This window comes from Dioscorea cayenensis, chromosome 16 (assembly GCF_009730915.1).
Source record: "Dioscorea cayenensis subsp. rotundata cultivar TDr96_F1 chromosome 16, TDr96_F1_v2_PseudoChromosome.rev07_lg8_w22 25.fasta, whole genome shotgun sequence".
Taxonomy (NCBI): domain Eukaryota; kingdom Viridiplantae; phylum Streptophyta; class Magnoliopsida; order Dioscoreales; family Dioscoreaceae; genus Dioscorea; species Dioscorea cayenensis.
The window spans coordinates 606,168-624,158 of NC_052486.1; the positions used below are offsets into that span (position 1 = coordinate 606,168).

General features: G+C 37.3%; 4 protein-coding genes across 4 annotated transcripts; 3 read left to right on the forward strand and 1 right to left on the reverse strand.

Annotated features, from left to right (window-relative positions):
• Positions 1-1,815: 1,815 nt before the first annotated feature.
• Positions 1,816-5,805, forward strand: LOC120279276 (transcription factor bHLH60-like). Its single transcript, XM_039286164.1, has 7 exons — positions 1,816-2,397; positions 2,475-2,612; positions 2,717-2,782; positions 3,422-3,490; positions 3,615-3,689; positions 4,104-4,350; positions 5,518-5,805. The coding sequence occupies exons 1-7, from the start codon at positions 2,071-2,073 to the stop codon at positions 5,553-5,555; spliced, it is 960 nt and encodes a 319-aa protein (XP_039142098.1). The 5' UTR covers positions 1,816-2,070; the 3' UTR covers positions 5,556-5,805.
• A 2,889-nt stretch (positions 5,806-8,694) lies between these two features.
• Positions 8,695-12,071, forward strand: LOC120278922 (putative pentatricopeptide repeat-containing protein At3g13770, mitochondrial). Its single transcript, XM_039285666.1, has 2 exons — positions 8,695-9,172; positions 9,943-12,071. The coding sequence occupies exons 1-2, from the start codon at positions 8,713-8,715 to the stop codon at positions 11,373-11,375; spliced, it is 1,893 nt and encodes a 630-aa protein (XP_039141600.1). The 5' UTR covers positions 8,695-8,712; the 3' UTR covers positions 11,376-12,071.
• Positions 12,072-12,281: 210 nt separating this feature from the next.
• On the reverse strand, positions 12,282-14,125 carry LOC120278731 (60S ribosomal protein L31). Its single transcript, XM_039285456.1, has 2 exons — positions 13,965-14,125; positions 12,282-12,742 (listed from the first exon to the last, which is right to left on the reverse strand). The coding sequence occupies exons 1-2, from the start codon at positions 14,045-14,047 to the stop codon at positions 12,460-12,462; spliced, it is 366 nt and encodes a 121-aa protein (XP_039141390.1). The 5' UTR covers positions 14,048-14,125; the 3' UTR covers positions 12,282-12,459.
• Positions 14,126-14,364: 239 nt separating this feature from the next.
• LOC120278736 (cytochrome b5 domain-containing protein RLF) lies at positions 14,365-17,872 on the forward strand. The gene is made up of 6 exons (XM_039285463.1): positions 14,365-14,472; positions 14,763-14,800; positions 16,109-16,502; positions 17,050-17,184; positions 17,294-17,344; positions 17,515-17,872. The coding sequence occupies exons 2-6, from the start codon at positions 14,765-14,767 to the stop codon at positions 17,586-17,588; spliced, it is 690 nt and encodes a 229-aa protein (XP_039141397.1). The 5' UTR covers positions 14,365-14,472; positions 14,763-14,764; the 3' UTR covers positions 17,589-17,872.
• Positions 17,873-17,991: the final 119 nt, after the last annotated feature.

Consider the following 17,991-nt stretch of genomic DNA (forward strand, 5'->3'; position numbering starts at 1 on the left):
TCCAGTACCGGACGGGACAGCCACCAAACAATCTCAGCAGCGATCTGGACCGTTCCTTCATTTTAATGGTCCTTCTGATCTAGTGGGCCACAACATTGCTTTGATTGATGGCACATCCAATGCCGCCTGCTGAGGAGTGGGGACCACATCCTCCACCGTCTTCTCCAGATCCCTTTGCTCTCACGTCACCAAAACATATACTTGCTCTGCTCCAACCTCTCATCTTTAGTTTATAATTTTATTTTTAGAAATTAGCTTTCCTTATATATATATATATATATATATATATATTTTAAATATGCATATTTTAATACTGCATTTGAACTTCAAACTATTTAAATTTATCTATATATATACTTCAAAATTTTCAAATTATTTGCTTGTGTACTAAGTCCCACCAAAAGCCACTTTGCTTTAATATAAAATTAATATAAATAATCCTAATATTACTCAATCCTAAAGCCATTTTGGTTATTTGAAATTCTAAATACATTTATTTTTCCTAATAAAATTCCACAAACACATGTACAATCAATAATATATGCATATATGAAAATTTTGAGCATCTAACCCATGCATTTTCACCTATTAATACAGTATTAGACTAGTGACACTTGATATCAAAACTTTTAAATTTTTACACTAACATCTTTATGTAATAGATTTAATTTAATGTTGTTGAATCATAAATTTTTAGTTATTCTATTTATAGACTGTTTAAATATAGAAATAATTTCATGGGTTTCCAACTGCATTTATAAATCATATATATATATATATAATAAAATTATGGAGATTAAAGTAACAAAAATAGCATAGAAATCAAAAAGGAAACCACGAACGGATGAGAAATTGTAACTTGTAAGAAGGGCACTGCACAATTTTGTATTTTATCAGGGTTATATAAATATATTGTAATTTTATTTTTAGCGGTGCATAAGAATCACGTGAATCTCACGGGTAAGGGGGTGGAGGTGCGCCTCGGAAACAGCCGCCCCTCAGCGAATCAGCCACGTTTCTATCTCTCACTGGCCAACCATCGAATCTTTACTTCTGCTTGATTAGACCCGCCGGCGCTCCTTCGTACTCTTGCCTATAGTTCCCTCTTTTTCTCTCTCTCTCTCTCTCTCGTCGCCACGAAACGGGTTATACACCTTCGCCCGAAAGCTAAGCGGATCCACATCCAGATCCGTTACCAGCCAGGGCTTGCTCGGGAATCGTGTTGAAACAAATGGACACGATACCGTTTGACAACAACGTGTCAAGATATAGACTACAGACTATACACTACAGAAATATACGTTCATGACCGTATAATTGTACAGTTCGGTATCATTAATACAATACGGTCCCAGTGTCAGAGTCACTGTGGAAACTGCTCCAAAACATCCACGCTTCCTTTATCTCTCTCTCTCATCAGTTTCCGGTTTTACTCCGTTTCCTCGCATTCGTTGACGTGTGGATGTGTTTGCGTTTTACTCACTGAAACTAACCATTCCAGTGAGTAATAAATACTAATTTACAATATAATAATAATATACTAAAAACTAGTGTTTGACTGAGAGAACGAAGTCGCAGGCGTTTTAACTTTTTTTATTAATAGTATTAAATTTTAAATTTTCAAATAATAATAATAATAAGTTCAACAGTTCCCCAAATTTCTCACCCTTTTTTATGTGGTTGCGGACGTTGCTTTCCGGCCCCGGCTTCTTCTCGTATAGTAATTTTTTTAAAAAAACTAATACTCTTAATTAATTAATTAATTAATTAATAACGTTTCACTCTTGTCCTTTATATAATGCTCTGAAGCACCGCCAGTGGCCCCTTTTCACTGCCGTCAGCACCGCCATCGTTTGCATCGACGAAACCTCGCGATTCAGAGCCGAATTAGGGCTCCGGATCACGGAATTCACAGAGATCGTTGCCGGATTCAGGTGCGTTTTGCTACAATTGAGGATCGCATGGAGCCGGCACGGAGTACCGGCGCCGGATCGGGGAACTCCGGCAACTACACGCCGGAGATCGCCGAGACGCTCCGGTTCGAGTTGGAGATCCAGAGTTTGATGCGAGATGGGTCATCCCCGGCTAACGGAAGCTCATTCACGGCCCTTCTCGGCCTACCACCGAACCAGGCCGTCGAGCTCCTCCACGAACCCGGTGAGATCTACCGGCGCTCAACTGCTGTGCTGCCTCTCGGTTGCTCGCCGACGTTCCCATCTAACACCGCGCTGGTCGAGCGCGCCGCCAAGTTCTCCGTCTTCGCCGCCGCTGGGGGAGTCTCCACAGGCGTCAAACTCCGGCAGCCACGCACCACGCCCGAAGCTGGAGCCTGTGGACTCCGACTCCGGTGACCGGCCTCAGCGGCCGGTGAAACGGAAGGACGGTGACCGGAACAAGGTATAGAGAATTCTAGGGTTATATTTCATTGCTTTTCCATTCTCTTGTGCGAATCTGGAAACGCGGTTTGGTTACAGGCTAAGCCACCGGCGAAGAAGAGCCGGAGTGGAGAAGAGGGAGCCGGAAAACCATCGGAGGAGAACGAGAAGCTCCCTTACGTCCACGTCCGAGCTCGGCGTGGCCAGGCCACTGATAGCCATAGTTTGGCAGAAAGAGTAATCCTCGTCATTAGAATCTAATCATTGATTAATTATTTTTCTTTTTTTTTTTAAAAAAATTTTCTTTAAAATGTTGTTTTTTTTAAAATTAATTTTTTTAGGCAAGGAGGGAGAAAATAAATGCTAGGATGAAGCTGCTGCAGGAATTGGTCCCCGGTTGCAGCAAGGTCAGCCTGATTTAAAAGTTATTTTATTTTATTTTATTTGGGTGAAATAAAAAGGTTTATATGGCATGGTTGTTATTTTGGTCGAATCAAAGGGTCTTAATGAAGAAGTAGTGGGTAGGCAAACAGTTGGATTCGTGGGGTGGTGTGATCCGGTTGGTCTACCAAACATGCGGTCGGGTTGGGATTGGAAACAATGACAGATGCTTGTAAAAGTTTTGCATTTTTCAGGCTTTCCTTTTCTCTGCCGTTTACCGCATTATTGATCTTTTGCCCATAAGGTTAATTATTCATTGTGTCCCTAAACTTTATAAATATATATATATATATATATATTGAAAGGGTCTGCCTAATAGGAAAAAAGAAAAGGCTTTTAATTAATTAGTTTTTCGTTTAGAAGGCAAGTCATTATTATTATTGTTATATAAAAAGGGGTGTACGATTGTGGTAAAATCAAAATCCCAATGTTTCTAATGAATACCGGAATTTATGTCCTCGTTGTTCACATGCCGGAAATACATCAATGTCCCTAATCAAATCGTTTTACTTAGTTAATTAATGCAGCACACGCTTTTTCAACTTGCTAACTATTTGAATTTACTTTGTAAATTAAATATATATATATATATATATATAAATCAGATATCAGGCACGGCGCTGGTGCTGGACGAAATCATCAACCACGTCCAGTCATTGCAGCGGCTAGTTGAGGTATGTATAGAGAGCAATATAAAATCCTTGTTAATTTCCAAAAATACCCCTGACAGTGTAGTTTGTGTTGGGTTTTATGGATGTCTCATCGTTTTGTCAACAAGTTGGTTGTTGGGGTTTGCAGTTCCTGTCGATGAGGCTGGCAGCGGTGACCCCCCGGATAGACTTCAGCGGCCTCGACAGCTTTTTATCGGCAGAGGTACCTGACCTTCTTGGTCTTCGTGTTTTCTCTGATTCCCATGTCTTTTTTTTAAAAAAAGTTTTTAATTTTTAGGAACCAGCACCAGCAGGAAATTATGACTTTCTAGTTTCTTTAGTTCTTTCTTACGTTCATGGTACTACTACTACAAGCTAATTTTCTCTTGAACAAAAGCTAGCATACATACTACACAAGCACATAATAACAACAACCCCCTTGAACAAACAAAGAAAATGGGGACATTTTCTTTGCTTTGGGATCAGTAACTGCGCATACACTAATTAACATACACGTGCTGCTAAGACTCTTTGGTTATTGTTTATTTGTTCATTCTTAATGTTTGGTAAGCCTAGTTGAAATTGAGGGAGTTGATGGTTATAAGAGTGATGAATTGTTTTGGGTGCGTTTGTTCAGTGTGGAAGGGTATTAACAGTTGGGAGTGAGATGGGAATGTGGACGGAAGAGGGTATGGGAAATGTTGGTAGAAGGCAGCAGGAGCAGAACATGTGTGACATTGATGTAGTACAGACAGAGACAGAGGAGGAGCGGCAGCAATGGGATAGGGACGAGACTCAGGACCAGCATCAGCACCAGCAGCAGCCGCGCGTCTTTATCGGCAACCCCGCTACCGCCCTTTTCGCCTATGACCCCGTCACTTCTGGTAAACTGCTGCTGCTTCTTTTTCTCCAGTTAATTGTTTGTTTTCTACGCTTTCTCACCTATATTTTCTATCTTTGTTTGACTTAGTGAGTCAAAGTTTGGGCGTGCATTTCTAAACTAACCCTTGTTTGGTGTGATAACAGTTTAAAATAAAAACAAAAATAAGAAACTATATGAAAGTTAAACTTGGACGGCCCTAATTTTTTACTGGAATGGGGATGGGAAGTTACTTTCCCGGGAGTGGTAGAAGAAAGGTTGGAAGTATTTCTTTTTCTCTCCTTGTTGACGCAACCATCCAATATGGCAGTGCCTGTATGTTTACTGACATACTAGGTCGTATGACTGGTCAGCTAAAGTTTTAAATGTTCTTTAACTAAGACTCAACCTTTAAAAAAGGATCACCATATTAGTAAAATTTTCAACCGGTGGTATTATATTAAAAGTACTGTAGGTTCTTGGCTGAAAATAATTGCAGCTTAGCTTTTGAGACAATTTACTTAGCTTTCAAGATTACCAGTTTTGTGACTCTTAAGCATTTCATTCAGGGATGCCTGCTAGAGTGTCCTTGTCCATGGAGAGCTTAGGTGTTCCTATTCCTTCCTCTGTGGATGATAAGCTGTAGGAAAGGGTCCCAGACTTGTCTTTCTTTAGGGCTGTCCTGGTTTGTCTACAGATTTTATTTATTTTATTTTATTTTATTTTGAAAAAAAGTCACAGATTTTTTATTGATCTGTACCCCCATCTGATTGGCCGTTTTCAGCTCCAATGGCCTTAAATTATTGCTTCAATGTTCATTCAGGCCCTTCCCCTGATAATAGTTAAGGACCGGCCAATCACTTGCAAGGACACAACATCAGGGTCCACCATTTGGCATCTCTTCTCTTACTAGGGACCACTCTTCACCTCTTGTTCCCCTAGTTCTTACTGAATTACAGCAACCCCAACAACTAAATAAATTACTGATCTCATACAATAACTAAAATGAATTTTAAGTCCTGATTTTTGTCTCGATTGGAAGAAAATTGCTAATGTTCCGTGGTCCAACCAAACACATCCTTAATCACAAAAATTGGGCTTGCTTGAGGTTTCAATATTTTTTATCATACACACGAATAACTTATTTTTCTTGATACACTGATTTCTATACTTGATTTGCTTGTTCTTGCAGTGCCCATGCATGCTAACCAGTTGAAGACAGAACTATGAGAAAGCCAGAAGGGAGTAGTGTTTTCTTGTTAAATCCTCATTGTACATAACTGATAAGTGCTTGTTAGGAGGCAGAGTAGGGTGGGAGAAGAGACCTAACCTCTCTCTATGCATTCTTTAGGATTGTCAATTTCTCTGCTATTTGCTTGGAGGAAATGATGAAACCCTAACTTCTCTCGCCATATATATTATATATAATGTCTACATTGTCTAGTATTTGGTAATTCTGTTCTTCAGATCCTATTATTGACTTCTCTTGGTTCTTGGTTCTCATTTCAGTCTATTACGAGCATGTATATATATATATAATACTACATAACAAGCAAGCCTTCATTTGGGCACTCTTAATTTCTCGTCAAAGAGCAACTTGAATGTGCAAATATATTATTGTTTGATTTGTTCAAGAAAAGTAGGAAACACTCAAATGTTCGTCTGGATCGTCAATTGGAGCACAACCGATGGATTAAGACAAAACTCAAAAGAGGCCACAAGCACCAGCCGACAGATGTGACGCTAGATGTCTAGCTCTTAATATGAAAAAGCCCCTACGTCTTGTTAGGTAAATCTGGGAGGAGATATTTCATGCCCTATTTTCATTATATAACGTTTCTATCTTTGCCCTTTCTGGTAAAATAGCCTTATACCTTACCCAAAAATGGATGATTTTGTTTTTCCTACAAGCAAAGCAAAAACGCTGTTTTAGTGGGAAATCACTACATGCCTAAAACTTGAAACCTGTAAGAGGTCATGTATCACATATATATATATATCAAAGCTATACCTAAAATTTTCTGGAAATTTTCTCTAGTAACTCGTAAACAAAGCTCAAGTGTAAAATAAAATAATATCCTGGAGTTCCACAGAGCATATAATACGATTAAAAATTTTCGGTCTACTTCAGGGCATAGATGTACCCTCCCAATGCAAAAATAAAATGTAATTCATCCAGGGCTTACCTTCCCTTCCAGTAAGGAACACAAGCAATTTCAGACAAGGAGAAGCATATAGTGTGAATTTATAGCTTAGCAGTAATTAAAACGAGCAAACCAAGAAAACATTGCTCAAACAGAGAGGTAATTGATTCATGAAACAGTATTCAACAAATATATTGGACAATATTAAGCAAAATAACATTAACCAAAGCTCAAAGCATTCCATCTGACGTGGACTGTCCCATTCCAAGATAGTTAAGTTTCAAAGCCCTTGAATTTTGCCAATTTATGTGCAAATCACCGACCAAGCATAAGGAATTTCTAGATGTTACAATCAAAACCCTCAATTTCAATGACATTGACTCAGCATAACTATTCTTTTCACTGTTCTATTCTAAAGGACAACCTTATCTTCACTTACTATTGTTTCCTTTATCGTTAAGTTTATCTCAGGACTATTAGTTTGGTTTCTAGAATTTTATTAATCAATTCCTTGAAATTAGGGATCCAATGGCCGATTTACTCATGTTATGATCTTCTACATTGAAAGGCATGCACTCTTTAAGAAGAATGATATGAACCAAAGAGGTCAGGCATGTTCTTGTTTCACTTGCTTTATTTTCATATGCAATTCACAGAAAAAGAAAATATCAGGCTAGACTTCATCAAGTATTGTATTAAAGCTGAAGCTTCAAGAAAATGTCTCAAGGAAGACTGCAATCCAAATAAAGAAGTGATCGTATTTTTGCATATTTTTAGACCAAGCACATTTTCTAAAAGTAAGTCCAGTCCTCAATTATCCAAAATTTGCAAGTAAGTCTTTATCTTCAATCAAGAAAATTTCTCAAGGAAGACTGCAAAGTGCAGTCTGATGCACAAAATTCTTACAGTATTAATACCAGTAGGAACGAGTGTACACAGCCCCTACCTCAGCACAGAGTCATACTCACTCACACGCTATTTCAAAAGTTCAATTCAATGCTACTTTAAGGAAAAAAAAAAAAGAAAAATTCTACCGACTTTTCCAGCAACAAGTTATCATAGTTTTCAAATTCGAAGTAAGATGACTACTCTGATCCCCTAAGATGAACACTGAGATGAGTATAAAAGCGTATGCTCTTCATTTTAATCAGATCCAAACACAAGCGTGAGTCTTCTAGTGTATAAAAGTCATCTAATTCAGGACTAAAAACTATAAATTTTGGTCACTCTGAAAATTTCCATCTATAAATCAATTCTACTGTCAAAGATTTCATCATCACCAACACCAAATCTAGTGAAATGTCCATTAGTTCTCAAAAACCAAACCACCAATAGCAATAATCCTCCAAAAAAATCCAATCCATGAGTTTCTTTTCTCCAATTTTTTTTCAAGAATCCACATAAAATCTGGATAACAAGACATCCCGACCAGCATCGATGGAATCAAATGAGTAATTGAGCAACCGATCTAAAACCACACTATCAATTAAAAAAAAAATAATCCAAAGGCAAGAAACTATCAAAGATTTCCATCTATAAACCATTTCTAATGTAAAAAATCTCATCATCACCAACAACAAATCTAATGAAACATTCATTTGGATTCATAATCAAATCATCAATAGCAATCATCCTCCTCAAATATCAAATGAGCTCCTTCTCTCCAAAATTTCAAGAAATAAACATAAAAATCTGGATAACAAGGCATCTAATCAACCATGGATGGAACCAAATGAGAAATATATCAACTGATCTGAAAAATAACAAAATCATTCACTATGAAAGTAGCTCTAATCCAAGAAATTCATTTCAGGAATCTAACAGCAAAGATCACATCCAAATTTGAAAAATAACCAAAAATCAAATAAAAAAGAGCTCAAAATCAAACTCACCGCTACCGTAGCGAAGCCCCTGAACCTTGATGCCGGCGTTGAAGCCATGGCAATACTCTCTCTCTCTCTCTGTGTGGCTTGGTTTAAATAGTAGAGGAATCTAGGAATGCGTTGTCTCGCGGAGGAGATTAATGATCCTAATAACGACACGTGGAACTTAAACAGACTAAGTGAGATCCAATAATAAACCACCACGTAGCGCTTCTAGGATAAGAAGTTACTGTCTGAGGAGAAGCCTTGTTATTCAAGGCGGGAATCCATCCTACGGCTCCTTTCAAATTTTTGTTCCTTTGAGATTCGTGCCTTTTTTTTTTTCCAAGTTTTCGCGGGCAGCACAGTTCCCCACCGGTAATGCTCGCGAGAAGATGCCTCTCCCGCCACCTCCACTCCTCATCCAATCACATCGTCTCCCGCCAAAACAACGGCCATTTCGCGCCAGATTCAAATCTAAGCTTACTTTGCCTCAACGGTAGGCTCAGTGATGCTCTCCTTGCAATGGCCTTCCTTGGACCAGAGGTCTGCTTCCATGGCTATGACTCGCTTATCACCCAATGCATCGGTCTTGGAGCTCTCAGGGAGGGTCAGCGAGTCCATGCCCACATCATCAAGACCCTTTACCACCCCAATGTCTACCTTGAGACCAGGCTCTTGATCATGTATGTCAAGTGTGGCTCATTGCGGGATGCTCGCATGATGCTTGATGGAATGCCACAGAGGAGTATTGTCTCTTGGACTGCTATGATTTCTGGGTATTCGCAGAGTGGACTTCACTCTGAGGGGCTGGACCTCTTCCTTCAGATGTTGAAAACAGGTAAAAAAGAAGTTTTTTTTTCTTTGTTTGATGAGACAATCTAGCCTTAGTGTTGTTTCAAATCTCATGGATTTTTTAGTTATTCGGGAGTATAAAGTGGTTTATCTACTAGAATGACTTTTTCTTTAGCAAAAGTTCAAAGATGGCTGCTTTTTTAGCTAATGAAACTTGAACCTTATGATCTGGATTCTCATTACTGTATAATTTCCCTGAAACCTTGTGTAGATGTGGAATGTGAATCGACTTCTGGATACTGCTAAACTAAAATCATTTGACCTGATACTAATTGGCATTCCTTAGTTTTTATGAGCGTAGCGATAGTTGTGGTTGATCTGTGAGGATTTGGTGCATCTATTTGAATGCATAATGTTGTGCTTTTATTATGTAGAATGTGGGTGACTTGCTTCTCTAAATGTGGTATACTCTATTTTTTTAAGATGGTTTTTTCATAGATTTCAGTCTTACCGTTTTCCTTTACGTCTACATTAATGTGATCCCTGACGAGTATATCAAGCTAACACCAAGTTATTTATATATATATATAGCTTTTATTTGATAGTTATCACATTGTCATGCGATAACTATCATGAGGTTTTTCCTACTGCATATAATTCTTTTCTATTTTCCTTATCGACCTTCTAAGAATTGATATAAAAAAAATTACGCATTATGCTGCTTCTCCTTGCAAGTTGTACTTCTTGGGAAGGGTTTGAAAATGCATGACAAAATAAATAGTAAGGACCTAATAACCATAACTTTTTACTTGACAGGCATGAAACCAAATGAATATACATTTGCTACCGCACTGACATCTTGTACTGGTCCATTTGGTCTTGAGAATGGAATACAAATCCATTCTCTTGCATTAAAGAGCAACTTTGATACACACATATTTGTTGGTAGCTCTCTTCTTGACATGTATGCAAAAAGTGGAAAAATCCATGAAGCTCGTAGAATATTTGACATGCTGCCTGAAAGAGATGTTGTTTCTTGTACTGCTATTATTTCTGGATATGCACAATTGGGCCTTGATGACGAAGCCTTGGATTTATTTCGGAAATTATTTAATGATGGAATGGAATGTAATTATGTTACTTTTGCTAGTCTTCTGACTGCATTGTCTGGCCTTGCTGCTTTAAATTATGGCAGGCAAGTTCACGGTCTGGTAGTCCGGCGTGAAGTACCATTTTATGTTGTCCTACAGAATTCTCTTATTGATATGTACTCAAAATGCGGGAATGTTGCTTATTCTAGGAGGATTTTTGATAGCATGCCAGAGAGAACTACGATCAGCTGGAATGCTATGCTTGTAGGATATAGTAAGCATGGCCTAGGGCATGAGGTTGTCAAGCTTTTCAAGTCCATGAATGTGGTTAAACCTGATGGTGTTACTTACATGGCTGTTCTAACCGGTTGCAGCCACGGTGGATTAGTTGATGAGGGTCTTGATATCTTTGAAAGCATGCTTGATGAGAAGAGTGTCAAGCCAGATATAGAGCATTATGGTTGTGTCGTTGATCTTCTTGGACGTGCCGGGAGAATAGAAAAGGCTTTTAACTTCATACTAGATATGCCATTTGAGCCAACCTCAGCTATATGGGGCTCACTTTTAAGTGCTTGCAGACTTCATGCTAATGTTCATATTGGAGAATTTGTTTTTCAAAAGCTCCTTGACCTCGAACCAGAAAACGCAGGAAGCTATGTGATTCTCTCTAATTTATATGCTAATGCTGGGAGATGGGAGGACGTGCTTAAAGTGAGACAGTTAATGAAGGAAAAGACGGTGACAAAAGAGCCGGGGAGGAGCTGGATTGATCTTGAGAAAACAGTTCATACTTTCCATTCTGGTGACCGCACACATCCTCAGAAGGAGGTAATAAATGCCAAGGTCATGGAGTTGTTCGTGAAGATCAAAGAGGCAGGCTATGTTCCTGATCTGAGTTGTGTGTTGCATGATGTGGATGATGAGCAGAAGGAGCGAATCCTTCTTGGTCACAGTGAGAAATTGGCAATAGCTTTTGGGATGATGCACACTTCTTACAATGGGACGATAAGAATAGTGAAGAACCTCCGCATCTGTGTTGATTGCCATAATTTTGCAAAGTTTGTATCAAAGGTTTGTGAAAGAGAACTCTCGCTGAGGGATAAGAACCGCTTTCATCTGGTAGTAGGAGGGTCATGTTCTTGTGGAGACTACTGGTGAATGATGAAGTTTCAATCCTTTTCGAATACCTTGACAGAGGAGTTTTGCTCTAAGGCTAGGCACATGTTCTTTGGAAGATAACAAGCTCTTGGATAATTCCGATACCATAACAAGCATATGTGCTAATTGATAGTTAAGTTGCATTTGTTAAGCATGGTAAAATTATGAGGTAACTCATCAAGAGTAGAATATTCTTCTGAAGTTATGCCTGGAATAGAGCATTATCAGTGTGCTGTAAAATCCTCATGCAGAAATAGTGGCTTCAAATGATTGCTGATCAACTTGATTACAGTTTATCCTTGATCAGATGTTTTGCTCAGGAATGCCAAGCTGTGATCTCAGCTTTCTTTGAGGCTGTCAATGCACTCAAACTGAACGTCAGTTTTCTTCGTCACGGTTTGTTTTGAGCTTAACTTTGTGGGAGTATAGAAACTGAGATTGTGAAGCCTAAAAGAACACTCCTCCGGTCCTCCCTATGGTGTCTAGATAAATGATCCTTTTCATTACAAGGGAGCTTGAAGTGAAAATGAAGGATTTGGTGCTTAAATCAGCACTTCATATGGGTTTTAGTTGTTGTAAAGGCACGAAGAAAAGATCCATATGTTACAGTTATGAAATTCGTTTTTTGCTGATAATAATGAGAGCAAAACATATATTTGAATTTTTTTTTCACTATATATATACACACATTGAGCTAGTAAATTCACATTCTTATTTATCATTTTGCCAGCCCTTTGCAATAAGTTGCAGGCCTTTTTTTTTCTTTTTCTCTGTGGATCACTAATTTCAATCCTTAATAATTATTAACTTCATCAACCTGCAAATTTCTCTGGCAACAAAGACTATTATTTGTCTTTGTTAACCAAGAAACTCAACATGCGCACAATCAAACAGAACTTGTGCAGAAAAAACAACAATACTTAAAACATTAGGTTCCAAAAATAACAGAGAATCCAACAAAAGTTATCATAATCCAAACATACAAAATTCTTTGAAAAAGGACCTATAAAAATCTAAATAAAGCTTTCTCCACACTTGAGAATAATTGGTAAAGTAGCCTAGGCAGAGGGCGCAAATGGAACTTTCACTCATCTTCATCCTCAATAACCTTTGTTCCCAAACCCTTCAAGCCTTCTGTGGGGACCTCTGCAACTGTGACCAGAGAGAAGAGCTCTTCCTTGGCATCCTCCTCATCATTCCTCTTGCGAGCTATCCTCACACGTACTCGTCTTGGGACACCTCGAATCCCCCTGCTCCAAATCTGTTTGTTGAGCTTCACATCAACTCTGACATCAGTTGTTCCCATAGCCTTCTGGGCAAACTTTTTGATCTCTTTAATAGCATTGGGAGCCATCTTCTTGAAAGTACTGAATCCACAAAAGTAAAAATAAAATTCAGTACAGCATATACTTAACAGTCCAGTAAAAAAAAAAACACAACATGGTAATGACTGAATCACATTGATCATTTGATATACATTTGCTAGAGATTGCTCACAGGTCGCGCAATCTATCAATAGAATTCTTCATTATCACTACTGAATGTTTGACAAAGAAACCATTCGTCATGCTACATCAAGAAGAGTGAATATGTGCTTGTTCAAACAAGCTTGGAAGATTGCAAGTGAATAAACAGCATGAGGAGTTAGGCTGATTAAAGTTGAGTGTGAAAGCAAAGCAGCTCCACACATACATACAGAAGTGTGTTTGTTCCACATAAGTGCTCATGAGAGCAAGTCCTACTTCCAGCATCACCCACTTCCTCATTTTCGCTATGGCTCAAAAAGAAACAGTAATCACAACTCTATGTCCAAGGCCATTCTTTTAGGTTTTAACTGGACAAAATTCAAACTTAAACCAACTTAATAAATCAAATTAACATTCTTTTTACTAATTTTTAGGTTAAATATGTATGAATAAAATATAATTTAATCAAAGCAAAACCTACTTCAGCACTTGGACTGATATTTCCTAAAATGCATTGAAGTAACACTTCAAGGAAGTGTAACCTCGACGGAAGTAGCACTTTGTCACTTGTAGACTTCATCCCTCTTCCAACACCCAAACAACACTCCCCAAGCTAACAATTCCAGTGAGTGATATACCACAGTCCAACACCAAGCAACTTACACTAATGTATCATTGCATCAACACTTGAAAGTTCTTTCATTCTCCTATCAAAATAAATCCTATATCATTCTCCTAAAAACCAGATGAAAATAGACAGAAACATAAGCACCATGGAAATAAATAGCATCACCTTCAAACTTGGCATCAAATGTAGATCTCAACATTGAATTTAGAAATGAGATTAAAAAGGATTCAAAAGGTGCGATCTTTAAGGTTGATAACAAATAAATCCCAACTAGAGAACACAATACCATTAAACTATCACTCATTTCCAATCCAGAGCTAGATCATCACATTCACAAACAAATACAAGCAAAATGAAAATAAATTAATCCAATAAAACAAAGATCTAACAATCCAAACTAAAACAGCAGAACCTAGATCAGAATCCAAGTTAAAAAAAGGAAATGAAATAAAATAAAAATAAAAACTGAAAATTCGAAGAAAAAACAAAAGATACCAGCCATGGAGGCGCTTGTGGAGATTGATCGTGTACTCTCTCGTCACCACATCCTTCCTCCCTTTCCTCGCCTTGTCCACCATTCTCGATTCACCGTCAACTCCCTCCCCTCTCCCTCTCTCTCTCTCTCTCTCTCCCAAATCCCTAGCCTGGACACTCGCGGCCGAAGAGGAAACCCTAGAAACTGATCTTCAGAAATATATAAAGAAATCAAAGTTACTACAATACTCCTGCATTTGGTTAGAATTACTGAAACTTGCATTGATAGGTGTGATGGGAGTAAGGGTATTACTGTCTTTTATTACTCATGATTAAATCGATTTATTTGGACCGTCGATAATAGATCTAATGGTGGAGATTATATCCAAATTATTTATTTATTTATTTTTTTGGGAAAAAAGGACTATGCGTTTACTTCTTCTCTTCTCGTCATCGATTTGACGAACCCTAATAAATTCCCTCCAGCCCGCAATTTCAATCGCGAGGCGAGCAAATCGATTCTTTGAAGGTGATAATTCTATGAATGATTTCAATTTTTGGATAATTTTCAGCTTGGTCATCTGGTCTTAATTGTTTATTTTGTGGGAATTTGTTCAATTTTGTTGTGTCTTGTTTAATGTGGAAAAAACCCTAAAAGGTTGTATCTTTCAGTTCGTTTTTATATTTTTGATTGGTTTTCTTGTGAATTATATATATATATATATATATATATATATATATATATATATATATATATATATCTATATGTATGTATGTATATGTATATGTTGTGATTTTTGCTGTTTTTCTTGATTATAGAAATGGGTGATGCGGAGGAGGACTTCACGTTTTGCCAGGCAAGTTCACTTCTTTTGTGATTTATTTGTGTTCTTCTTTGTTTTCCTTTTCTATATGGATTAAATGGATACAAATATGTGAGTTTGGCTTCTGTTTTCTTCTCCTGTTATTCTGAATTTATTGGATATTATTATCTAATGATTACAGTAAGACTTCAAAAGCATTATAATTTTGCTGAAAGTGTGATCTCTTTTAATTGTTTGTTTTCTCCAAGAGCTATCTCTTGCATTAGTAGATAAGAAAGGCCTGGTGAAGATAATTAGATTTCATCTTTTGTTCATCAAAGAGAAGTTATGTATATATTTAAGTTTGTAAGCATGAATATAGGGCTAGCTGTGTAATTCTTAATTATGTTGCCTTCATAAATCAACATCCTTTTATTTGAAGCATTCCAACCTTAAGAGCTTTGTATGAATTTGGGTCCATCTACTGATATGTAGCTCATTGTGTTTGAGATTTTGTTTTGTTTTTTTGACCCACCTGTTTCCTATGTACCACGGGTTCTTAACTACTCTAGGCAAGGTATTGTTAGCATTATAAGACGGTAAACCTCTTCCACTAGGTGTTTTTTTCAAACATAAGGATTCGAATTCAAAACCACTTGTTTAACCAATCCATGCCTCTACCACTTGGACCAACATGCGTTGTTGTGTTTGAGATTTTCATGTATTTAGTTACTCTGCATCTTTGTGTTTGCGATGAGTAACACTCATTGTGACTTACATAGATTTGATTCTACAAATGCTAGAGTTGGATTTGAGAAATGTAATTTGCAACTTGTATGGATTTATTAAACATCATTTTGGATATCACACAAGAATGGAATACTTCTATACTTTTGTGAATATATCACAACTTCTCTGGGTTGATCTATTAAACCAAAGATGCATATATGTCTGTTTTAGAAATATAATCTCACTATTTTTCGTCATTCTTCATCCTTCTTTTCCAATCTAATATCTGGACGTGGGTGAATTTCCTTGTTTTTACAAACTTACTTCAGTTGTTGTATGGAGTCTCTGGACCTCAGTTTCTTAGGCTGCGTTTGGACTGAGAAAAATAGAGGAAATGAAGGAGACTAAACAAATTAAAAAGCATGAATGTTAGCCTTTATGTAGACATTTAACACTTACAATCATATACCTATGCATCATATTTTTTTCATCCATCCAACCACAAGTTATTCTTTATTTAGGTCAATGCTGATTCATCTAATTGACTTAATTTCTTGATTTACTGTATATGCTTAGAGTTCATAATTTTTTAAATTGTTTAGAAGAATTTTTTTGTTATTATTCCTCGTGCAGGTAGTTTCACAGGTTGATGATGAGTCATTGCAATTGCCTGAAAGCATACCCAATATCAACAGCATTTCTCTTAAAGATGATCGGATCAGTGGCAGTACTGAGCAGAACGTTGATAATTCAATTACAGATTGCATGTCAGGAGGCAGTGATTCAATGAAAGATGCACCATCTGGTGGTTCTACATCTGATAACCAGAGTGATATGCAGCAACTGAATTTCACATCTAATGGGTTACCGCCAAAAAAAGTAGGAGAAGCTGAAAATTCATTAAATGGGACACTCGAGCAGAAGCTTGCAGCCAAAAAACCCATCATTAGGGCCAAAGTTCCGTTTGAGAAAGGTTATAGTCAAATGGACTGGTTAAAGCTTACACGTACAGAACCGGATCTTGCAGGTGTGCTGTGATTTATTACCTCTCTTTTTCCTTCCAATGTGACATGACATATCTCTGGATTTAGGCTCATCTACCCAAGAAATAATTTTTTTTATATGCTCAATGGTTAAAGATTATAAGAATTTTACTTATCCATTTAAGTAAATGGTAGATATAATGAAAAAATTTATGACTTCATTCTGTTCATATTACAATTCCAGGTATGCAGTGTTTCTGTTACAAGTCATGGCATACAAATGTAGGTGGTTGAATGCTTTCACTAACAGTTGCTTATCCATATTGAACCATCATATAGAATTTTTCAGATAGTTTCATTTAGATAATAATGTAATAATCTATGAGATAATTACTTTTTTTGTGTTACTCTTGTTCTACAAGCATCCAACAGAATGTGGAAAAAACATCAGGAATGGACTATTTTCCTGTGCTTTACTGCAAGACTCAGCATTTCTAATGAGAAGTTTTAATGAATTTATCTGCTGGCTTAAATCTGTGTTCTTTCATGCCTGATCACTTCACTCCCACTGAATATCTCATCTTTGTATAGGGCTGAAGGGACAAACTAATAGACGGCGCATCTCAATTGATGAAGTTAGGCAACATAAGGCAGACGGTTCAATCTGGACAGTTTTGAAGGGTCGTGTATACAATATATCCCCTTACATGAAGTTCCATCCAGGAGGTCTGTTTGCATTTCATCTCACTTTATTCGATTTCACGGGCCCATATTAGTAATTTTCCTCCATTGCTGAAAGATTTCACTGTTGTATGTTTAATGAATACATTGGCAGGTGTTGATATGCTAATGAAGGCAGCCGGGAAAGACTGCACATCTTTATTCAGTATCCTTTTCTATATCGTCAAAGCTGAGACTTTATTACATAAGACACATGCAACACTGCTGATATTTTTCGTGTGATATGTTTGTATCGTATAATAGTATGCAGTAATATGATTCCTCTTGAACTTAGATTCCATGATTACCACGTTTCTTTTCATCTAATATTTCTAGATAAATATCACGCGTGGGTGAATGCTGAATTCCTGTTGGAGAAGTGCCTTGTCGGAGTACTGGATGATAGCTGATCAAAAGATTTAAGTTACTAGTGAATACACGGCATGACGTCGGTGATATATATAGTGCAGACAAGAAAAAGAGTGTGCTTTTGCGCACCCTCCTCATTTGGAGCCCCTTCCAAGATTTTACTATTAATTGTACCATTCTATTACATTTTTAGATTTTCTCAAGAAAGAATTGTAAGGAAGTGTTGTATTGGAAATTGCTACCATCTGTGACAATGAGAATGGTGGCTGAACATTTTGTTTAACATTATTACCATATTCTTAATCTTGGAGTTTCTTACAGTTAAGTGTTTGTCCTTCCTTTGCATTTTGACTGTGAATCATGGGTATGACTCATGAACAAAGACTGTTAAAATCAAGCTCATCCATCACTATTGAATCATTGATGTGAAATACCAATTATGTC

Bases quoted from the DNA above. Each gene is read 5' to 3' on its own strand.
- LOC120279276 (XM_039286164.1), top strand. From the start codon at position 2,071: ATGGGTCATCCCCGGCTAACGGAAGCTCATTCACGGCCCTTCTCGGCC. The intron at 2,783-3,421 runs GTCAGCCTGATT...TATATAAATCAG, and splicing joins TGGTCCCCGGTTGCAGCAAG to ATATCAGGCACGGCGCTGGT. The intron at 3,690-4,103 runs GTACCTGACCTT...GCGTTTGTTCAG, and splicing joins ACAGCTTTTTATCGGCAGAG to TGTGGAAGGGTATTAACAGT.
- LOC120278922 (XM_039285666.1), top strand. From the start codon at position 8,713: ATGCTCGCGAGAAGATGCCTCTCCCGCCACCTCCACTCCTCATCCAAT. The intron at 9,173-9,942 runs GTAAAAAAGAAG...TTTACTTGACAG, and splicing joins CCTTCAGATGTTGAAAACAG to GCATGAAACCAAATGAATAT.
- LOC120278736 (XM_039285463.1), top strand. From the start codon at position 14,765: ATGGGTGATGCGGAGGAGGACTTCACGTTTTGCCAG. The intron at 14,801-16,108 runs GCAAGTTCACTT...TTCCTCGTGCAG, and splicing joins AGGACTTCACGTTTTGCCAG to GTAGTTTCACAGGTTGATGA. The intron at 17,345-17,514 runs GTATCCTTTTCT...TAATATTTCTAG, and splicing joins AGACTGCACATCTTTATTCA to ATAAATATCACGCGTGGGTG.
- LOC120278731 (XM_039285456.1), bottom strand. From the start codon at position 14,047: ATGGTGGACAAGGCGAGGAAAGGGAGGAAGGATGTGGTGACGAGAGAG. The intron at 12,743-13,964 runs GTATCTTTTGTT...TTGTGGATTCAG, and splicing joins CACAAGCGCCTCCATGGCTG to TACTTTCAAGAAGATGGCTC.